Source organism: Dermacentor albipictus, chromosome 1 (assembly GCF_038994185.2).
Source record: "Dermacentor albipictus isolate Rhodes 1998 colony chromosome 1, USDA_Dalb.pri_finalv2, whole genome shotgun sequence".
Taxonomy (NCBI): domain Eukaryota; kingdom Metazoa; phylum Arthropoda; class Arachnida; order Ixodida; family Ixodidae; genus Dermacentor; species Dermacentor albipictus.
This window is the reverse complement of record NC_091821.1, coordinates 23,786,018-23,809,002: the sequence shown is the minus strand read 5'-3', so window position 1 is coordinate 23,809,002 and position 22,985 is coordinate 23,786,018. Positions and strand designations below refer to the sequence as shown.

Genomic DNA, 22,985 nt, shown 5'->3' with positions numbered 1-22,985 from the left:
GTACACACCTCGTCTCAGTATCCTGGCTTGCCAGTGGCACCAGCCACCCAGATTTCTGACATCATTAAGACGTCAAGTGAGAAAGGTACCATAGTACACAACATCTGGCACCACTTAGATTTTCCATTTTTATCATTTTCTCACTTGTGAGGGCTGTTCTTGCTAGGATATGACGAATTTGTTATTAAAAATATGACAACCATTCCACTCTGTGAAGATGGAATGGCAGCGAAAGCTGACGACAGTCAAAGCTCTCAAACAAAAAGCAAAGTGCTTTCGGCTCGTGTCTGGCGTCGTTGCTCGTTCGGAGGTGCCCAGGCTCGCGATTGTCATTTTCATTCAGCATTGCAGGAACGTTCTTCGTCGGTGGTCGTTTCACGCTGACGCCGTTTACATTCGCGTTGCTGTTCCCTTCGGCGCTCCTCGTACGCATGTTGTTCTTTGGGTGAACGAACTATATATGTACACCCCATCGATAATGCAGCTGTTTTTAGTGCCGATGCCTCTCCTGCTTATGTACTACGATAACCTTGATGTCACTCTATTGTTCACGGCGAGCGTTCTTATCTGTTCCGCATTTTGACATCTGCGTCGACGCACTGCACCCGTATGGGTTTGTTGGAAATCGCTAAGTCCGTTTCTGTTGCTGGATGTCGAAAAAACTACATAAGTCTAGTCCCTGTAGTTACTGTTAGTTTCACTGTAAAAGCATAACTTTTCAATCTAGGTCAACTGAATATATTTCTTTAGTGTCCCTTTAAGACGAAGGCTGGCTATGTGTCAGAACAGCAGCCCCATGAAGACCACTTGCAACCAATATATGTAATGCATTAAAATATTTCATTTTCCTTGGTTGCATGTTCAGCAACATTGCATACTCCTCCAACATGTGAGGTGAAGGGCGACAAACCTGAGAAAGCTCCATAGCAACAGAACTCTTGGAGCGACCACAGCTGACAGCCAGCTCTGTAACCACTTCTTCATCAAGAACAGACAACTGGAAACAAGAAAGAAAACAATAGAAAACATCGGCACTGACATTGGCACCCTTAAGAATGAGAAAGGGTAACTTGGGACGAAGTTTTGCAAATACTTGTGTAATTTACATGTGTGAAATGGTTGCAACTTTGTCTACTACAGTCAGTTTTTGCATTCCACAGCATAATTTACACATAAACTAATAAATTAAGTACCCATATTTACTAGGAAACCATTTTAAGGCCTATGCTAATCCTTGTGACTAATTCTGTCACAGTTGCAGAGTGGCATAAAAAAATCTCAAATGGTCACTGCTATCCTTGCATGATGGGCTCTGTGTTTGAAAACTTACAGTGCCTTACTACCAGGTGCTATGTGGGAGTTCCAGCCACAAAAGCTTTTCATTTTGTGCTTCCATTTCCTGGCACATGAACTGATTTGCATCTTTTTTTGTGCTCGGCACTTTTCCTACCCTAAGTGTGGCCACATGCACATCATTGTTTCGATGCAATAGGTCAAAGTCAACTGGAGCCCTTTCCAACAACATTTCTCATAGCAGTGACGTAGGCTTGTGGCATTAAATCTTATCGATCAATAAAGTCACAGCGCTGAATTTTTTTGTCTTGATCAAAGTGGCAGACTAGCTAAAGTCAAGCTTGCTTTGAAGGGCCTCTACACCGCTCTGAAGTAGAAAATATTTTTATATAAGTCTAACCCATTTACAATGATACCGGTTTTAACAATATATTTGTTATAACAATGAGAAGCTGCTGCATCCATCGATGAGAAAAAAAGAAAACGAGAAATTCGAGCTGCTGCACGATGGGCCACTGCTCCAACAGCAGCCACGCGCTCATTTTCCAGCCATCTTCGCACGCCTCTCTACCATTGCCCTTCCACCCCTCCGAACACGAATGGACCGTGCCAACTGCACCACAAGTAGATTGCTCGCATGTTGCTCGCTGGCTCCTCATTCAGCACAGTTATGCGAGACGCTTGTGGCGATCTCTCCTCAGCGTTTCTTCTGGATTACTCAAGCTGACAGGCTGCCGTAACAGTCTTCGCGCAATTTTTAAAAGGCCCCTTCTAGGGCCACCAAAGTGATGCCTCGGCGGTGCTCGCATATCGCTTGCCACCTGTGACACCTCTTTGCAGTTGTTATAGCAGTGCCATTCTTTAACGCTGACAGCCAAGGCTTGTTACACGCAATCGGAACGTCCAGGAAGCAGTTAAATGAGTGAACACAATCGGCAGGAGGACGGAGGAAGGTGGTGGGGAAAGAGACTGGCCTCCCTGCCTATGTAGTTTTCTCAGATCAGCTCTGCCATCGGCCTATTTTGATTTTTTCATGCAACCCAGTTATAACAATTATCGATTATAACAAGGGAATTTTCATGGCACTTGAATATTGTTACAAGTGGGTTCGACTGTAGTAGCAGTTGTGTAAAGTCTACAAAGGACATGCAGCCACAAGAATTGTTGAAGATTATGGTGCAATAACAATACGGGTCACTTCAGGGTATCCCTACCGTTAGTGAAAACAATCACTTTGACCCCTGGTACTATTTACTTGCACACATGCATGCCCACACTGAGACCTCCCTTTTCCGCTACCCTCTTCAAATTCAAACCTCCCTGTCCCCCAAAGGAATTCTTGTCTATGCCATTGATGTAGATCAAATGTTCCTTTTCATAGTGGCGTGGAGGGTACCTAAAAGACAGTTCCCTATGTCAATGTTATTCGATTGACTGGTTTTAAAACATGGGCTAAGAGGGATGATGCAGTTGCTGGATGATTTCTGCCCACCTTGGTTAACTGATTCAAATGTAGAGAACTCTGTACCCAGGCATTTTTACATTTAACTGCACAGAAGTGCAGCCACCACAGCCAGTAGAGACCACTTTTCATGGTTGTTATGCAAGTTTCCTTGAAAGACATAGCATAACAGCTGACAGAGGTCTGTCCGTTTAATTTTTTAACCACGAAGTAACAGTGTCATCTAAATTTACATAACACTATTGCCACTTTAACCCTGACAAAGAAAGACCAGTCACCATGCCAAAGCGTTGGGTCTAGCCCAAGACATTTCTTGTTCGACCACTGTTGATCTTGCCACTGTAGGTACACTAGGCATTTTGCTTATGGCAACAGCCTTTCTAAAATATTGGGAATTGATTGATTCCACCTGTTAGATACACTTCCTAAATGCTGTTCCCTTTTGGTGAGCTTCCATCTGCTCCTAACTGCAGATCACCTCAGACAAGAAGCAAACAAGTAGCAACAGCCTCTTTTAGAGGGGCCATGAACCACCCGTCAGGCTTGGTGAAAAAACACAGTCAGTAGATAGCAGACGCTGTTGTGAACATCTCAGTCAAATTTTGCACTCGTGCACGGCACATGGATCTCGCAAGTGGAGTGTGAAGTTACCTTTCTCTAAAACACTCCCATTTCAACAGAAGCCTGCTCCTCACTCTTTTCTGAGCGCTTTAGTTCGTAATATAGCAAATTCCCATGTGTGGCTGCTACTGGACTATAGCCGACATCAATCAAGAAGGGTGTTTGGATCAGTGTGCTTCTTCCTACTGCTACTGTGTATATTTATTCACTAAGTTTAATAAACAGGCTGAAGTAAGCAAAGATGTGCTTTTCAATTTCAATAATAATTACATACTTCCGGAAGAAGCTGACTATTGTCTGCTCACGCTTGGCCATGGCTGTTCGTGTAAGAACTTTGGTTACCCTGCTTCTCGATGTTATAGCTGTCAGGTCTCGCTGATTTCGACTATTTTTGAACAATCAACTAGCCTCGATCCACATGAAACTTAAGGTTAGACCACACACACGCTTGGCAGCACGTGCTTACTCCTGGCCGCTCCTGGTTAGATGCCTTGGCAGATTTCGCTTCATTACTGTTACTGTGTATATTTGGGGACACAGTTTAATAAACAGGCTGAATTAAGCAAGAATCTGTTCTGAATTTTGGATAATTACATACTTCCAGAAGAAGCCGACTATTGTCTCCTCAAGCTTGGCTGGGGCCACTCGCACAGGAATTAAACTTTGGCCACCCTGCATATCAGAGTCGTAGTCATCGGTTTCCACTAATTTCGACTAGTTTTGAACATTCAACTACCTCGAACCATGCGAAACTTTATATCAGACCATACATACACATTTGCGAGTGCGCACTCACTCCTGGGCACTCTTGGTAAAGGTCTCGCCAGACTTTGCTTCGTAATGAGCTTCAACATGTGCAAGTTGGAAGTGGCTACTATTCATCGGTCAAGCTGGTGTAGGACAAAGCCGGTTCACACCACACGGCGCAGCCAGACAGGAGCATATGAGTGCGAGCGCACACTCTAGCCCTGTCATGCATAAAGCAAATGCTGCAGTTGCACGTAGCTGCCGTTTGCTATGTAGCATAGATACCGTGGCCACCGCAACGAGTCCACTGGCTGAGTGCACTGTGGCTCGCTGAGGAAGACTGTGTTTGGCTATGTTTTGTGTGTCGTAGGTGCCAAAATAAGAATCAGTGGCGTCTATGTGAACATCCAAAATTAAATTTTAACTGCAAGTCAGTGACATTCAGTAAACGGAGCATTGTGGGAACACCCCACTCTGCCCTAGCTTTCGTAGTGCAAATCATTGGAGCGGAAGCACCGCAATCGGTGTGTTTGATTGCCAATAACTCCACTTCTGTTGAACCCATTTAACAACTTCTTGCAGCAAAGTACTTCTGAAATAGTTTAATTAAACTTCAAATACATTTCTCAACTTTGATCAAAAGTGTTTCGAGGCCTCTTGAGACACCAATATCTCCCAACCTGTATTCCATGGATCCCCAAACGAAACTCGAGAGAGCTCAGGAGGATCTGAGGGGAGAACTCTACAGATGTGCCAATGAAAAGTCTGTTAATGGAGCAAGCAAGATATCTAACTACCGTACCCACACCGAAAATTCAAAAAATGTAACAGTAAAGTCGGGGTGTAAGTTATATGCGAATTTCACCTTCAGGTGTGGCTTCACGGCCGTGTGGCGCACGCCGTGAAGTGCGCTGCATGTTGGAGCTCCCTTCTCCCTTCCTGCATTGTTGCCCATTCAACTCTTCTTTACGGGTCACCACTTTGTGTTTAATAGTTAGCGAATAGTGCACTTGGCATTGGCAAACTAGAACTCGAATCACGATGCGCTGCTCCACCATTTGCTCCACCGCCGTTGCCCATGCGAAGGCTGCTCTGTCCACGCTGTCATCCTCTGTCATGTAAATGCTAGCTGCGAAGTGGTCCGATCCAGATCACATGGCACGTGACTGAATCGTCCGCTATCACGTCCGTCAGGTGAATTCAGTGGGCAGCATCACCGAAAAGGGGGGAGGGGGGACAGAGCAGCTGCCCAAAAATGCAACGTGGATGAGTCGTGCATCCATAAATGGAGACTGTTTTGCAAATAACTGAGCGTTATTGTATGCAGTTATTTCTGCAAATTATACGCGGATTTTTTTTTTCTTTCTGGCATGTTCTAATTCGGTATGCAGGTTATATGCAGAAAAAACATGGTACATAACTATGCCATGACGAAACAGTACGGCCCTAATGGAAGAAGTCCTTTCCCTGTCCATGCTTGCACAGTGCAAGTGAAAGCATGTAGTGCAAAGAAATGCAGCCCATACAGCTTCAATAACAAGTGCTCTCCCAAATGCTAATCGCCGATTCTTGGGCGAGGATTAAAAAAATAATGGGGTTTTACATGCCAAAACCACCATCTGATTATGAGGCACGCCGTAGTGGGGAACTCTGGAAATTCAGACCAACTGGGGTTCTTTAACGTGCACGTAAATCTAAGTAGAACACAGGTGTTTTCGCATTTCACTCCCATCAAAATGCTGCTGCCGTGGCTGGGATTCAATCCTGTGGCCTCGAGCTTAGCAGCCCAACACCATAGCCACTAAGCAACCATGGCAGGTTTGGCGAGGATATGTTCGGAGCAAGCTACACTGTATGAAAGAGCACTCCAACTCCTGTCCCCACACTGACTGAGACCATATCAAAAACCAGATATTGTGCTGACATTGAACAAAGTTTGTAACTTGGCTGCCTCTAAGACTGATGAGAACATTCTTGTTTTTGACATTCAACACCTTTCTAATGTATAACAGACTGCAAATGATGTGCAGTCGAATGTCTCTACAGCAAAATTACCTGTATAACGAAGGAATGATTTGAGTACTGGCCGAATTTCCATCTTCCATATGTATTGTGAACACCTCTATAACGAAGACCACTACAACGAATTTACCTGTAGAATAAAGAAATTTAGGCACCCAAAATGGATAGTTTATTGCTTAGAGAGAGCGCCACATAGCGGTGCCACCACTGCCCTCCACAGATGTCACCAAGGTGTGCTCTGTGCTAGAGCTAATGGCGGCACTAGTGCCACAATTGAAAAGCGTGCCGATTTTAGAAGTAGTCCTGCTGTACTGTTGAAGGAATTGCTGAACACATACACTTCTTTCAGCGCATCAGCAGGTGTGATGGCTGATGAATACATCACAGCTGATGACAATGTGATGATGTGATTGTAACCGACCATCACTGATGTCTTCAAAGCCAGCTAGTGTGAAAAGGATGCAAATGTCAATGAACGCAACAGTGATGAAGATACAGTAAACGAACCAGGGATTTTAATGGCAAGGAATGTGATAGCGGGATTTAACGCTCTGCAGCTTTACTTTCCATAGCTCCTGCATTTTGCCACAGGACATACTGTGAACCTCAGTGCAGTGAGGTCAGCTGCTGTTGCACGTTCTGTCAAAGTTAACACAAAAAATTCAAGACGTATCTCACTAAGACTCCCTTAAATTCATGCTAAAAAAAGGTTTTCTTTTGTTGAACATACTTAGCCTGCTCATATGTGAGCATTACAGTGCACAACCTTTACCACGCAGTAACCTGCATAACGAAGGATGTTTAGAGGTCCCAAACACTTCATTATAAAAGCATTCGACTGCATAAAAAGCACCAAAACCTGAACTAGGTAATTGAAACTACTATATAGGATGTTTGAAAAACCACTTGTTTAGACTACTGTTTGCTTCCAGTGAATATCAGTGCCCTCACTTCAATGGAAAACACACAACAAAAGTGGAGGAGAAAGCAAATTTAATCCTTACCAGGTACGTGCTCTTGGGACTAACTGGGCATCCATACCCTTTGACTAGCCATGGATGATTGAGCAGCTGAGTGATGGAAATGCGCTTCTCAGGGACCACGGTCATCATTTCAGACAGTAGCTCTACACTGCTACTAGACAGCCACAAGGGACAGTCATATTCGCCCAGCTGAAAATACACAGTGCAACTCATTGCAACAGCAAGAAAACAGCAATAAAACGTGACTTAGCAAAATTTATATACAAAAAAGCACTTTTGCTTTAAACTTTTTGCGTCCCATCTGAGCAACTATCTTTTTTAAGAGACACACCTTCAAAAGTTTAAATACGCATCTCAAACTTCACAATAGAGTCTAATCTCGATCATTCGAGCTCGAAGGGGTCCAGAAATTTGTTCGAATTAAAAGCAGTTCATATTAAAGGAAGCTCATTGAATGGAGGACCTACTTGCAGTTGCACATGTGCACTGCGCTAACAAATGAGTGGGAAGTCCCAGAGGATTTATTCACGCGCATTTACAAATTACTGTCAGTGTTGATTTTTCGGACTCCCTGGGGGCCGCGTAAACATCCGAAAAATCGGACGGCCTTAAAAAAATGAATGCATGCCTTTTACTGCTTCCAAGGTCTCAAACCGTCACAGGCACGTCCGAAATAGCCCTAAAGGCCTGCCAGTGCACTTATTAGGTGTAGCGATGCTCGTGCTATGATAGGAGACGGTGGGTGCACGCGTGTATAATTAAAGGCCCCCAAACGGTTTGAACAAATTTTGAATGAATGTGTGGTGTTTAGTGACGCAAGGGCCAGGTATGGCCAAAGAGCGCCATGCCAGTGTTAATGAGTTTAGAGTGGAGTTATGATTTCTATGAAGTTGATGTGACGTGGCTGCACAGGGGCCTTAAAAATAGTCACTATAAATTAAGTAAAATCTAGGTGTAATAAGATTATGGCCATGAAAAATAACGGGTACTATGAGCATTAAGATGCATTGAGAGAGAATGATAACTATATACAAAATATGTCTGATGCTAAAATTGGCTAGAGCACTACTGCCTCATAACAGCCTTTGAAACACAAGGGTCTAGAGGCATGTGCTATACAACACAATTATCACAGCGGCACCCTCAGAGTAGAGGATGCACTATGAATTTAATGACCTGTAGAACAACATCATTCAAGAAATCGACGACTGCTTTGGTGTTAAAAAGCAGTTCCTTACCAAGAAACATAGCCGGGTGAAGAGGGATGCAATAACGGTATGCAAGAGGAAAATCTTCCTTTCTTTCAGCTTCGGCTTCCCGACACTCCAGGAGGTCATGGAGGACGGTCAGCCTCTCACCACATCTACCACAGGTTGGAGGTTCATGACCAGAAAGTATAAAATTATGGGTCCCAAATGTTTGTGCTATTCTGAGACGACAGAATAGGACATCTGTTCCCCGTGATTTTGTTGCAGAGGGCCAAAAACCTATTTGTGGCTTTATCACGTGCAGTTTATTATTTGTTTTTGCGTCCCACATGCGTTGCCGGTGGTCTCGGAGTTTCTTGCGTAAGAAAGGCCCGAGATCTGTGGCAGGGACAGCACCAGTAGGATTAATAGCTTGCGATGCAATTGGCGTGGCCATCTCGTCCGCCAGGACATTACCCTCGATGCCACTACAGCCAGGCACCCAGCATATGATGACATGCTGGTTAGATATACGCTTTACACAGGACGGAGTAAAGTTAATTAGGTACGGGATTTTTGTGCTTGCAGAGTGACATCAAGGCCTTCACAACACTTAGGGAGTCTGTATATATAAGTGCTTTCTGGAGTTTTGATTTCCTAATATGCTTCATAGCCGACAATAGAGCACGGGCCTCAGCCATAAGGATGCTTGCTTCCAGATGCAGTACATCGGATTCCGAGAAGGATGGACCAACAGCTGCATAGGACACACCGGCATGTGACTTCAATGCATATCCGTAGAACTCCGTGCAGAAACACTTCTACTGCAGTTCTAGATGCATTTGGATTTCGACCTCTGGTGCGTGCTTTGTGACTTCTGGAAAGGATATGTCACATTTTACCACCTGCCGCTCCCAAGGAGGTAACAGCTTGGTTGGATGCATTAGGCGATGCTTGAGGAGTGGGACATGCATTTCATCGCTAGGCTCCCTTACACGCAGCAAAAAAGGCTGTCTTACAAAGGGGCGATTATGGAAAAGTGTAGCACACGCGTGATGAAACATAAAGACGGCGACAGTGACTACCTGTGCGGCGCATTGCAGACAAAAGAGAGCACACGGTGGCGGCAGCAGGAAAAGAAAAGAAAGAGAGTAGGTGGCAGTCTTGAGTGCAGCGGATGCAGGGAAGAGAAAAAGACTGGTTTGACATGGCGTTTGAGCAGCCGGGGTTCAAGAGGGTTACCCGGGGGACCACCTGCCCGCAACTGTTTCCGGCCAGTACTGTTCTTGGTTGACTTGATCTATTGCCATTTCTGAACATTCGGGCCACTGCCACCGCTCATCCAGCACTTCGGCAAGTCGACGTGCTACATCCTGCTCAGCGACCAAATCGTCCCGCCACGGACACAACCTGCTGAAGACAACGAGGACGTGAGCGCGAGCAGGGACTTGTAGTGTAGGGACAGCCTGAATGTGTAACATGTATTTCAGTTAATTTGTGACGTGAGCATCGTTCTGTTTGTACAATGTATGATATAGTACTTAGTCATAGTATATGCTATTTATCAACCTAAATGTCCACTGCTCCATCCTTCATCGCACCGCACGTCAACAAAAGTGACGGACTTCTATCTCTACACTACAACACGTCATATCATTAACGGTATTAAAACACTGATGTTCATGATTGGAGTGTATTTTTAAAAATATGTGAGGCTTATGTAAGTTCTCTGCAGATGGAGTGACCATGCATTTGATTCTGCGTATAAGCTTTCAATAGGGCTTGCTATGAAAGCGCCAGTGGCTAAGCGGATACCTAGATGGTGGACAGGATCTAGCACCTTTAGCGCGCTCGGAGAGGCATAGTTATATATGACGGCACCATAGTCTAGTTGTTATCAAATCAGGCTCTAATAAAGATTAATCAAAATCTTCCTGTTGCTACCGCATGTTGTGTGGGACATAATTTTACGCAAATTCATTGTTTTTAGACATTTTTCTTCAACATATTTAATGTGTGGAATGAAAGTAAGCCTAGAGTCAAGTATAATACCTAGAAATTTATGCTCTTTGTTGACAGGTATTTGTTGTCCAAACAGTTCTACACAAGGATCTGGAACTAGGCCTCTCTTTGTTGTGAAAAGAACTTAAGAACTTTTGTAGAGGTTGATTTTAAATCCGTTTTTGTCTGTCCACCTGGATATCTTGTTCAAGCCCTGCTGTACCTGTCTTTTGCATACTGCGAGGTTACAGGATTTGAAGCCTATTTGAATGACGTCCACTTAGACGGAATAAAAAATGGCCGGTGGTAATGAAGCACGAAGCGCGTTCATCCTCACAATAAAGAGAGCACAGCTAAGCACGCCTCCTCGAGGCACACCAGTTTCTTGTATAAAAGGTTATGACAATATGTTGCCAATTTTCACACAGAAGGTATGATTTGACAAACAGCTTTTTATTATGTTTAGCATATTGCTATGGATGCCCATTCCTGACCAGTCTCGCAATATCTCGTAGCAGTACGTTGTGTCATATGCCTTTTCCATATCGAGGAATATCTACAAGAAAAATTGTTTATGTACAAATGCATCACAAATATATTCTTCAATGCATACAAGATGATCAGTTGTGGACCGCCCTTCTCTGAAGCCACACTAACAGGGATCAAGTATATATTGTTGAGTTCAAGTAAGTATATGAGTCTACGATTAATCATTTTTTCAAAAGGCTTACACAGGCAACTTGCAAGAGCTATCGGGCAATAACTTTCTGCCAAGGAACGGTCTTTACTCTCGTCAATACAGGGATCAGAATCGCTTCTTTCCATGTGGATGGAAGGTATCCGGCAGCCCAAATAGTGTAGAAAAGTGCAAGTAGTGTAACTTGTGTATCAATGTGTAAGTTTTTGATCATGTCATACATGACTCTGTCAGGTCCCGGTGCAGAGTTCTCGCATGCGATCAACACAGCTCTCAACTCGGCAATACTGAAAGGCCGGTTATATGGTTCATTCTGTCTGCATTTACGTAAGACTGGCTTAAGTTCTTCTATTTGTTTGTATTTAAGGAAGAATTGAGATAATGGATTCAGCTCGACACGCTCAATGTGCTTCCCAAGAGAGTCTGCCTGGTCTTGCAAGGTATTCCCTTGGTCGTTCATCAGAGGCAATGGATGGATTTGTGGCCCTTTTAGCTTTCTTAAGCCATTCCACACTTTCGCCTCCTGGGTGTATGAATTAATACCCGAAAGGAACCTCACCCAACTTTCTCTCATTGCTTTACATTGTGTCTGCCTTCCATGTGATTTAATTTGTTTAAATTGAATTAGATTTTCGGCATTTGGCGATCTGCGCAATATGCCTCATGCCTTGTTCTGCCTCTTTCGCACCTCTCTATAGTCTTCGTTCCACTAGGGAACACGTCTTGTAAGTGAACCACCATTCGTATGTGGGATAAACTTTTCGGCTGCATCGATTAATAAAAGTGGTAAAATATGCAACAGCATCATCTATAGTAAAATCATTTATAAAATCTCATGGTAGATAAGATCATTCTTTAAAATGCTCCCAGTTGGCCGACGCTAATATTCAAATAGGAACACGGGGAGGCTTGATGTATTGCGTTATTAAGTTCAAAGTTACTGGGAAGTGGTCACTTCAAAAGGATTATAGATGACATTCCATTCCAGACGAGGCAGAAGAGAAGCAGAGCCCATTGCTAAATCTATCGATGAATATGAGTTGTGTTGGATGCTATAATAGGTTGCTTCCTTCTTATTAAACAGGCAGGCACCAAACGTAAGAACACGATTTTCAACGAGTCGGCCTCTTGCATCGCATCGCACATTTCCCCATAACATGTTGTGGGCGTTAAAATCAACCACAAGTATGTAGGGTTCCGGAAGTTGATTTATGAGATTATAGAAATCTGTTTTTTGGAGATGATAGTATGGGGGTATATATATATGGAACAAACACTTACCAACTTACTGAAAAGAATCCCCCTAACTAACACTGCCTCAAGGGGTGTCTGTAAGGCTATGTGGCTACAAGCTACAGACTTGTCTGCAAGGATTGCTACACCGCCGCACGAGGCGTTGGCCTATCACGGTCCTTTCGGAAGATGGCGTACTGACGGAGAAAGTTTGTTTGCGTGCGTTTTAGATGCGCCTCATGAACACACAGTAACTTTGGATTTTGTTTATATAGGAGCTCTCTAATATCGTCAAGGTTATGAATGAGTCTTAACATTCCACTGTCGTATTTGTGCCTCCATTATGATAAATGTGTTGAGTGCGGAGTGTTTAAGAGACGAAGACTAGTTCACGGGCCCTTTCCATGCGCCGTGACGCGAGCTTTGTCTTTTTTGAAGCGATTGCCAAAGTCTCACTGCTCCTTAGGCGCTGGTGGCGCTGTCTGGCTGGTGGTTGTGTCCATCGCCTGTTGTGAGGCGCTGGACAAGTGCTCTTCCGAGTGCGGCGCTTGACCTGAAGGCCTCGACACTTTGGAAGAGACCTTTGGGGCCACCAGCCCAGAGGTCGATGGCCCCTTCTGCTGGGGCAGCGGAGCAGCGCTAGCTGCAGCCACCAAGGAGGCAGATGGTGTCACCGCCAGCTCACCGCATGTGGGCCGGAAAGCCGCCGAGAGCCGTTGTGGCACCGCCCCTTGGCGCACCACTTCGGCAAAGATGTTTGCTGGCAGGTATGACACGCGCCTTGCAAACCTCGTGAAACGTTATATTTTCCTTTACTTTGATTGTGACGGTTTAATTAATTTTTTTCCAGGACGAGCAGGACCGCGAGTAAGCAGCATGCTCGCCATCACAGTTGACACAGTGGGCTTCTTCGCTTTTCCATTTCCAGCTACCCGGGGGCTGCCAGAGCCAGCCAGAGCGTCTGTTTTTCTCAGGTTGCTCCGCCCACCGAGCCACGCACTTCCGCTGGGCGGTCGTTTTGTTAGGGCTGGACGGCTCTGGCTACCCGCGGGCTGGGAGAGCCTGCCAGGACGATTTTGGTCTGGCTGCTCTCTGGAAGTTTTCTGGCTAGCAGACGACTAAAAGAGGCGATGGACGCTCACCGTCATCTTTGCGGGGACTTCATGGATTGCAACACAGGCGCTTCAGGACTTAAATTTACCACGCTCAGCCAACTGTCTACAGTCATCTTCGGATTTCCTTACTTCTAGCATTATCTATTTAGGTGCTAATGCTCCATTCTGCATTGTGAAGCAGTGTGATACGAGCAGTAGTGAACCATTTGAAACTTTTGTGTGTGTATGTGTGTGTGTCCCCTGAAGGCTTCTTCGCGGCGGTGATCAGCGCGCCGCGCTCTCATGCGTGCATATTATCTGCATCGTGTTCCACGCAAATTGCTGACACACTTTCACACATTGTGGTACATTTTGGGTTCGTCTTTCTCTGGTGGTGTTCCTTTTCACATATTTTGCGTATGTATGCGGAGATATCTCCTTTTTCTGCAGTTAGCGAAGGCTTTGCAGCTAGCCCATGTTCACTCCGTTTCTCCGTCGTATGCTTGGGTGGCAGCTCGAAACCGATATGTGTTCGAACCACAGGCCGTTGATCTAAGAATGCACTGATTGAGCAATAGGCACACGTACATGAGACACAGGTACATTGGCTTATTGCTCTCATGATCGCGATCAATGTTGTTTTTCGTGTGAAACGTTTCGCTGGTCACAGGCGGCATGCATTTTCATGCGCCAGCTGCATCACCAGTTCCTTAGGGACAAAATGAGAAGCACCATCAGCCACAACAAACTTTTTGAAATCGAAGCCCAAGCAGGTCAGCACGAAATTTTATGCGTATGAGACGTACCCGATAACCTGCTTTTTCATGTCTTGTGAAGTGATGACACAACGCCAACTCATCAACGTCGCCGGTGGGCGACGTGATCGCTGCTCGCAGCGATCCTCGAGCCATCGCTTTTGAGCATACAATCATGCACGATTTCGCGTCTTGTCATTGCAGGCGTCGGAGGCCATCTGTAGCGCTGCGAAAGGTGAGGTTGGCCCAGTGCGCGTCCTGCGCACTGCGAGATCATTCTCACCGTCTTTCCAACTTGATCAGTGTGGATGACGTAAAAGCAGGGAAAGTTGTTTGTTTGGTCGCCCAAAAATTTATAAACTTCGGTGCACCCTCGTTTACGAGGGCGATCAGGAAGCAGGGGAAAAGGAGTTTCCATGAATAAACAAAAAAATTCTGCAACAGTGCTGACCACCCACCACGGAGCTCAACGGGGGGGACGTGGCAAAGCTTGCATCGAAGTCTGCACGAGGCCAGTCGTACGCCGACACTATAACCAAATATGGTGTACCCAAGGTTGGATAGCCACACAAGGTTAACCCTTGCTGCCAAGGAGAAAGGAAGTAAATGGAAGAGAGAAGAAGACAGGAAAGACCAAGAAGTGGGAGAAAGAGACAATATTTCAGGAAAGAGAGACAGGAAAAGGCGACGGCCAGTTTCGTCCAGGTGGGCCAGTCTGGAGGTGTCCCCTATGTGAAGCAGAGGCCAAAGAGGTGTGTTGCCTTCACTAGGGGGCCTTAAAGGTCAGAACAGCCGGCATTGGCTCAACCCCTAGGATCCCCCTTTCCCAGAGGACTAAGCCGCACACAGCTACACATGGGAGGGTCCAACACTCATGTGCTCGCATACGTGGTGTCGCAAGGCACTAAACAGCTGCTGTCGCAGATGGCCCTGCAGGGGGGTTCAGACAAATTGTGTAGTCAAATAGGGTACAGCTAACGTTAATCATGCACACCACAATTTGTGTCAAGTCTCATATGAAGAGAGCTACAGATGATTACAAGTTACCCTTTTCCATAGCCATGCATTTTCTCCTGAACTCGTTCGCCGAGTGATCGGAGCTAAGCTCCGCCTTCACTGGCTTTGCATCATGATGGCACGTCGTGTCATCTACTTCTGGTTCTCTAGATGCGAGTGCGCAAAGCCTCTCTAACTTCTCCGCCAGCTCCTTGGCAGTAGACTACAAGTGAGAGCTATCGAAGAAGTGTGCATTGCAAGAATTCTGTAGCAGCGCCGAACGTGACATGTTATTCGGGCAACCACAGGCAAGCTGGGCGTTTTGATGGATGGGTGGAGGCATAAACTCGAGCTGATGAAGGAACATTAGTGTAGACATATGTGAGCGGCCCGATTAGCCTGCTTGGTCCAGCCACTTGTTGGCACAGAGCTTAACCAGCCAAACAAAGAGCTAATTTTGCTCTAACCAAGTGTAAAATATTTTAAACATTTACAAAAACATGTTAACGATTAGGCTCCTGTGAAAAATTTGCACCAGCAGCAAAGAAGAATACACTTCATTCCTGCTACTATGTTTGGTTGAGCTCAGTGCCACCAGGCGACTGTACCGTGCAGACCATTCACGTCTGCGCTTCTTTTCATACCATGAAACGGCACGGTCAAATGGCCAAGCCCTGTCCCCTTGCGTTTGTGTTTACCCAAATACCGGACTCGCGAAACGCTATTGCATTGGTAATCTTTCGGTGTAAAGTGACGGCCACAAACACGCAAATCGTGGCGCTGGTCAGATAGCGGCAGCCCGATGCGCTGCAGCCAGTCCGCTCGTCTGCTGCCTTGCAGGGGGACACGATGCCGCAGCTTGACATATTGCCAGTCGCTACATTTGCAGTCCACAACGAACCAAGGCGAATCATAGTGCTCGCGAAAAGACTGAGACCGGCTCTGACCACGGAGCTCTCGTCAAAATGGAGCACGTTGTAACACAAGCAGACGATGCTTGCTGTGTGCCGGAAGTGCTTAAGTGTAGTGTGAAATTGTTCTTGTGCATGGTCTTTCTGTTACTTTCTTTTTATGCAAACGAATTAACTAGCATTCCAACTATTACAAACATTTTTTCACCATAAAAGTGGAAAAATTATCGATGACGCACCCTGGGCAGCCAATCGTATAGCTCGCCCTACTGACGTCAATAGGGTGATTTATGTCATATGGGTAGGGGCGGCTGAAAATTCCGCCGAGGAGAGTGTTGCGATCGGCAGCGATGTACATTTTTAAAACCTTATATTAAATTACACGCTTTACACGGAGCACTTACATGAGTCAAGTAATGATCAGAAGGACCTAATCTAAGTACTCAGTACGTGTGAACAAAATCGTCAAAATCGTTTCAGGGTTTTAAAGGAAACATTCCATGTCCCGTGACAATTTCCCCTTCTAACTTTTGGTATGCTTAACCGCGTTGCACTGCTGTATTGGGGCGAAGCTGACGCTCGGGAACCAACATACAGGCACCATGCTTTCCGCGCTCCAAAGCCATTGGCGAGGATTACAAAGGCGGAGCCGGCTCCATTGCTTACAGCGGCGAATTGCTTCAATTAAAAACACGGCACCGAACAGCAAGAAGCTTAGTAGCGAACGTCAAAGTAGCTAGGCCTAGCGTTGCCGCGGTGTGGTTACGACTGCCAGTGGATCTGCGTGTGAGAGCGCCGGCTCGAGGCGGCAAGATAATCAAAATGGCGGCGGTGGTGGCTTCGATTAATAGCTTCAGACCTGCGGTCATGGCAAAAAGTCCGGAAACCCGGACGGCGAAGGTGTTTTGCGTCGGAAATTTCATAAGTTTTTATACATTAACTCTATGGGGCACACGACGGTGCCGCGAAGGCATCTGAATTATCGGGCATGTCCGAAAAATTGGGGTTCGGAAAATGGGTCGTTGACTTTCAGGACACCCGTCACTAACAGAAGTAATCGGTGATGCGCGCCTACACATGCCTGCGCACAAATTTTCGCCACAGCTATTTTTTTTTTTTCTTGGCGCGCGGCGTTCAAGCGTCTCTCTCTATGGCGGGGTCAGAGGAATGCTGGTCGGATGCACCACCGCGTGATTTGGTGCGCTGCTGAGAGCATTGTTGGAGCGCAGTATGTTCGAATTAACCGTCGCAAATGCTTGCGCGTTCGAATTACCGGGCGTTTTCGCCCATTGGAATGAACATAACTTTGATGGGACCACAGCGTCAGTTTGAATAAACAGAAAGTTCGAATTAAGCGTGTTCGAATTATCGAGATTCGATTGTAATGCAATAATCAAACTTTGTCAGAGTAGAACAACTTTAAATACTGACTTCACTGTTGTATGAACAGATACATGTCACACACTATCAAAATGAAAAGGGAAATGTCAAGCAAACTGTAGTTTACCTGAATTTTCCTGTACAGGACAGCTACATTCTCATCATCAAAGGGAAGGCATCCACATAGCAGTGCATACAGCAGCACTCCCATGCTCCAAATATCCACCTTTAATGAAGGATCAAAGCGACACAAAGAAGCAAATCAGAAACCAATAGCACAAAGTGAGGATAAAGAAGTATTCTCTTTAGCACAATAACACTTCTGTGTGATCAATCAAAAGGCAAAATAGAAGAGGAATAAGCTGCTACAGCTTCCCACATGCAATGGAATTTAAATGTACAGGCATGGTTACCAGTTTGGTCAAGCAGGAAAGACAGTGGTTTAGATAAAAGGTTTTGGGACATTCACGTGAAGGACAGAGCAGAAGGAGCATAGTCACAAGGTATACTGCATGGCACGGTGACCCATCATGAGATGTGTACCTTGGAATTCTCAATGATGCCTGCATATGGTCCATGTATTAAATGCTTCATTGCGAGGCTACTACATGAAACCTAATGTATTTATTTAACGGACTACTAAATTTCATGAGAAATTTCACTGCAGATATTTATGACACAAATCAAAATTGGTCTCATGCAAGAAATAAAATAAATTGTAATTTTATTTGCCCGAACTGCACAGCATGTAAAGAGGGACACCATAGTGGAGAGCTCCAAATTAATTTTGACCATCAGGAGCTCTTTAATGTGTACCCAAAGCATGGTACATGAGCATTTTGGCATTACGTCCCCATCAGAATTCAGCCACCGCAGCTGGGAATAGAACCCACGGCCCCAAAAAGCACAATGCCATAGCCACTGAGACAACAAAGCAGAGGTCCTAAAAGAAATGAAGTCAAAATTAGTTTTAGGTAGGGTGACGCAGTAACAAAGTTCATCCATTTTAGCACTGACCAGTACACCTGATGGCAAGCAGTGATGATGTCAAGCCTACAGAGACTGCCCAGAGACAAGGCCCATCAGGCTACCCATTGCCATTGGCAGGCATCAGCTGTTTTAACAACTTGCTCATATTTTTTTTCTTCCTTCTGCGCCTTCTGTGTTCCATCCACTCACATTACCTTTGTAACATAGCATGCCAAACACTGAACGCAGCATGGAATGCCGAGAAAGTAATGCGAGAATGTCAAGAATGTGGCACAGCACCATCAGACAAAAAACACCGTGCCATTCCTCTGAGGGCAAGAAACTGTACAATAAAGGAATTCGAGCTGTACGGCAATCGCATCCAAAATGGTTGCCTTCAAAGCGAGATTTCTTTTGTGTATTTGTACTTGTTTGGTTAGTTCAAGAAAGATGTATTCCAATATTCTTTAAGGGTGCATCAAAGTGACCGTCAGTGCAAATAGATTCAGGCTACTTTCATAGCAGTTGAGAGCGGCACGACAGGCACTGGCCATCACTGCATAGGTGGCTTGGTTAAGGATAAATGCTAAAGTTATTTTCAGCAGCAAAGGCTAGATACTATACTTCTAATTTCATGAGACAAGTGTGATGTGAAAGTGGCATTTGCAAGCAGACACTGCTTGTTCACATGCCTTCCAGGTTTACACAATGTAATGTCCACTGCTCGACCACAGTAATGCATACTGAACAAAGTTAAAAAGCAAAAACAAAAAAACAGCAATCCACTCAAAAATAAGCAAAATGGTGACTACATCATTAGTTATTCTCAATCTTCTTTTGAAGATGTAATGTCAGTGGGTCATTCAGCATTGAGATTGTTATTGTGTTCTTCCTTAGGTAAACTGCCATAGCAATGTTCATTTCAAGCTTAACAATGCTCATAGTTTCCTCAAGCAGCCATTAATTTCCAAGTTTCACAGGCAAGGTGAGATTACTCAACCTGGTCTTGCTAACCTGGCTTTGTTTACACTAGTACAAGTGCTGTAGCATGCATTCAATTCACCTATGGCCACGTTCAACTGATTCCCAGCAATCGCCGACAGTGAAATCAACGACACAGACTACTTAAGATCGGACGCAGAGGAAGCCTGCCCGTGTAACATTTGGCCACTCGCCAGAGCAATATTGTAGGCTGTAACAAGAAACATGCAAGTGAAGCGTCTGTCACAAACTGCAAACCAACATGAATGATGCACAAGGCTTGCCCATGTAAATGCCACAAAGTGACAACAGTTGTAGCGGCCACAAAATTATAACTAGAGCACTGCACGGGCCCGATTTTTCGGCCTGGACCTGCTTTATGAAGCCCAATCCCAGCCCGGGCACGGCTCGGGCGTACATTTATTTATTTATTTATTTACAATACCTTAAATACCCCTGCTGGAGGGATTTCACATGAGGGGTGAGCGAGCATACGAATTAGCAGAAACAAGATACTTCTGCAGTAAGCAGTGAAATGAGTTAGGAGAGAAATAGCCAGCGTAGAAAAACGTCAAGAGTACAACACTTTGCACATCCACAGGCTAAGAAACAGGAATACACAAAAAAATATGAAAACTTGTCAAATATGACAATCGACAAGTGTTGAACGAAATTTGTAAAAAAGTGGTAGTAACATTTTTCTAGGTAGGAACCACGTAAGTAAAAACAGGCAGAAATCTCGATAAACATATTAAGATGTCAACAAAAACACGTTTAAAAGGACACTACAGATAATATGAGCAGATGATGCAATCAAGCAATTCAATGGCGACCTAAAATGCGCAGGATCATCCTGAATAATGACGCTGACTGGAAGACTTTTTCCCATCGATGGCTGTTTGAAAAAAGAAGGAATGAAGATGAGCAGTTGTCTGAGCATGTGGCGGGTAAACTGCTTTATGGTGGCTGATACGGCTTGGAAGCCTGTATGCTGGTTTCATAAGGGTGTTGTCAGGGGGGAGGGTATGGTAGAGCTTATGATAAAACCAAAGTCTGAATATTTTGCTGTGCCTATCTAGTTTGGGAAGATTAGCCTTTAATTTTAACTGTGCGACACTTGTATGATATGAGTAGTCAGGAAACAAGAATCTGGCTGCACGATTTTGCACCAACTCGAGTGTCTTGCTAAGGTTGTGTTTATGAGGGTCGCAGATAGTGCATGCACATTCCAACTTAGGTCTTACAAGAGATTGATAGGCTAATAACTTAACGGAGTGCGGGGAAAGTGCGATGTTACATCGTAGATAGCCAAGGGTGCGCTTAGCTTTGTTTGTGATGTGCCTGACATGGCCTAGCCCAGCCGGGGCCTGTGGTTCAAAACCCGGGCCCAGACGTTCATTACTAAGATTAGCCAGGGCTGGTGTGTGCATGACTAGGCCCGGCCCAGGCATGGGCACGCTGGAGGAAATTTGTTGATGATCATCATTATTATTGGTGCCTTGCCCTTTGTAGTGGGTGATCAGATGGAAAATCTGGTGTGTACATGCACTAAAATTTTGCTTTACCCAGGGTGGTAGATTAGCCGTTAAGCTGTTGTGCTGCTAAGCTATAAGACGCGGGTTTAACTTCAGGCAGCTGCATTTCGAAGGGGGAGAAATGCAAAAACACCTGCACACTTAGACTTAGGTGCACGTTACAGAACTCCAGGTGGTCGAAATTTGGTCCCCACTATGGTGCGCCTCATAAACACATCGTGGTTTTGGCACATAATACGCCAGAATATAAATGAAATATTTGCTTATGTGATGCATATAAAGTCAGTAGTTCAATAAAAGTATAGTGACAATAAAACATTAAAAAACATGACAACAAAACTAACATGAAAAAGCGGATAGAAACAAATCCAGGGCATTCTCTTTAATGCTCTTGTTTACACTTCAAGTTGGAAACAAGAATGATTACAAAAATTCTTAAAAGAGGCTCTTGATTAATAATTGGTTGCAGCAAGCAAAAGCAGATGAGATGCAAATCATTCGTATTCTAGCTTCGACATGAAAACGTAATCATGACGTACAATATAAATTATATAATCAAGCTGTCACACATTACGCTTCAGGCTATCCCAGATAAAAGGTTGCTCCCTTTCTTATGAAATAAAGATAGAAAATACACCTAAAATAACATGCAGTGATACAAAAAGACTGCATCTGAAAACAATGCCCCAAGAATAGGACAGTACAAAGGCCAGCAAAAGGCAACAATCTATATATTGTGCAAAAACAGCAGGTTGTCCAGGCTCTATGGCTTCAAGCAGGTCTTCCTTTCTTGGAGTATGTAGCCAGCTGCACTAAAATTGCGTTTGCTTAGAGATAGTAAAACCTCGTTAAACCGTACAGACTTAAACAGTAGTTTCGTTTTAAAAATAGTAAAGTCAATTCCCTGACTCAGTGGCCATTGAACATAATACGTATTGTATCCGCATAAACTGTACCAGCTTATTGCGTACGTATCGGTTAACACATAGTGTTTCCACTTTTCGTCGCACAATCACAGTGGTGCGTCGTCCACATCAGGCGAGCGGCCCGTCAGAACAACAAGCCTCAGAGATCAGAACAATGGCCTCCAAGCACCCTGTGCGTTTGCGCGTGAAAACATTTCGACATCGTGCAAGCAAGGACTAGCGTCATGTCAAAGCTCGGAAAAAAAGCACCGGGTGCTCAGCATAGAAGAAAAATTGGACATCGTTCGTGCTATCAAATGTGGCACAAAGAAGTCGGCGCTGGCACATGACAGGCATCTACTGTTGACTACGGTGCGTGGAATTTGGAATGTGAAGCAGTTGTTTGGCAGCGCTGCTGCGACTCTGGAAAGATGTCGGCTACGAGGTTCGGCTTTTTATCATCGTTGCCTCTGTTGTTGCCGAAGTGTTGCCTAACGACAGTGATGAGGACAACATGGAAAGCGACAGCACGAGCGATGCAGGCCCGACAGTAGCAGAAGATACGCGTTACCTCAGCATCTTGAATGCAATCATCCTGACAAGAACAGCACCATGAAATGAAAAAGGTGCCCCGCGACTTCTGCAGAGCTGTCGCGCCCATGCACGGAGAATATGCAAAGCCAACGCGGAATCTGCCATGCGAGTGTTTGCCGAGAAGAAGGGGCTGGCTGAAAAGGTGGCTAGCAGCTTCAGCAAGTTTGAGGCCGCTGTCGTCGCTGCTAGGCTGCCACGGCATCAAACAAAAATGAAACTAGCAGACTTTTGTCGGGCGAAGTGTATAAATACTGCAGGCTTTTGCCCTCTCATCACACTCTCCGACTTCCGTTTTTGACAGTGGGCGATCTCATGCTATTTCGATTAAGCAGTACTACCGTTTAGTACGTACTTTTTCCAAGCTCCGACCAACTACGGTTTAACGAGGTTTCACCGCATGTGTCAGCCTCACCTTCTCGGGGTCTAATCAGCGACAGTGTACAAGCAATAAAAGACTGAAATCTTCGTTTTCTCTCATGTGAACATCAGTGAACTGGCCCATTGCCTGAGGCGTGATTGTTCCGATGGTGCGCATGCATTTATGTTGATCGTACGATTTGGTTCTATGAGGTCACTGAGCATACGAATTCACAAATTCAGACAAACACTTCTTGCGTTA

The 22,985-nt window shown here is 45.0% G+C and overlaps 1 protein-coding gene across 2 annotated transcripts in view; it reads right to left on the bottom strand.

The window, feature by feature from the left end:
- The window catches only part of LOC135920476 (maternal embryonic leucine zipper kinase-like), a 154,412-nt gene that overhangs the window by 105,695 nt on the left and 25,732 nt on the right, over positions 1–22,985 (bottom strand). For both annotated transcript variants that reach the window (XM_065454736.1, XM_065454733.2), the window contains 3 exons: positions 17,510–17,608; positions 7,150–7,317; positions 911–997 (listed from right to left, as the gene is read on the bottom strand). In XM_065454736.1, the coding sequence (XP_065310808.1) occupies positions 911–997; positions 7,150–7,317; positions 17,510–17,608 (354 nt within the window). The remainder of the gene's footprint in view (positions 1–910; positions 998–7,149; positions 7,318–17,509; positions 17,609–22,985) is intronic.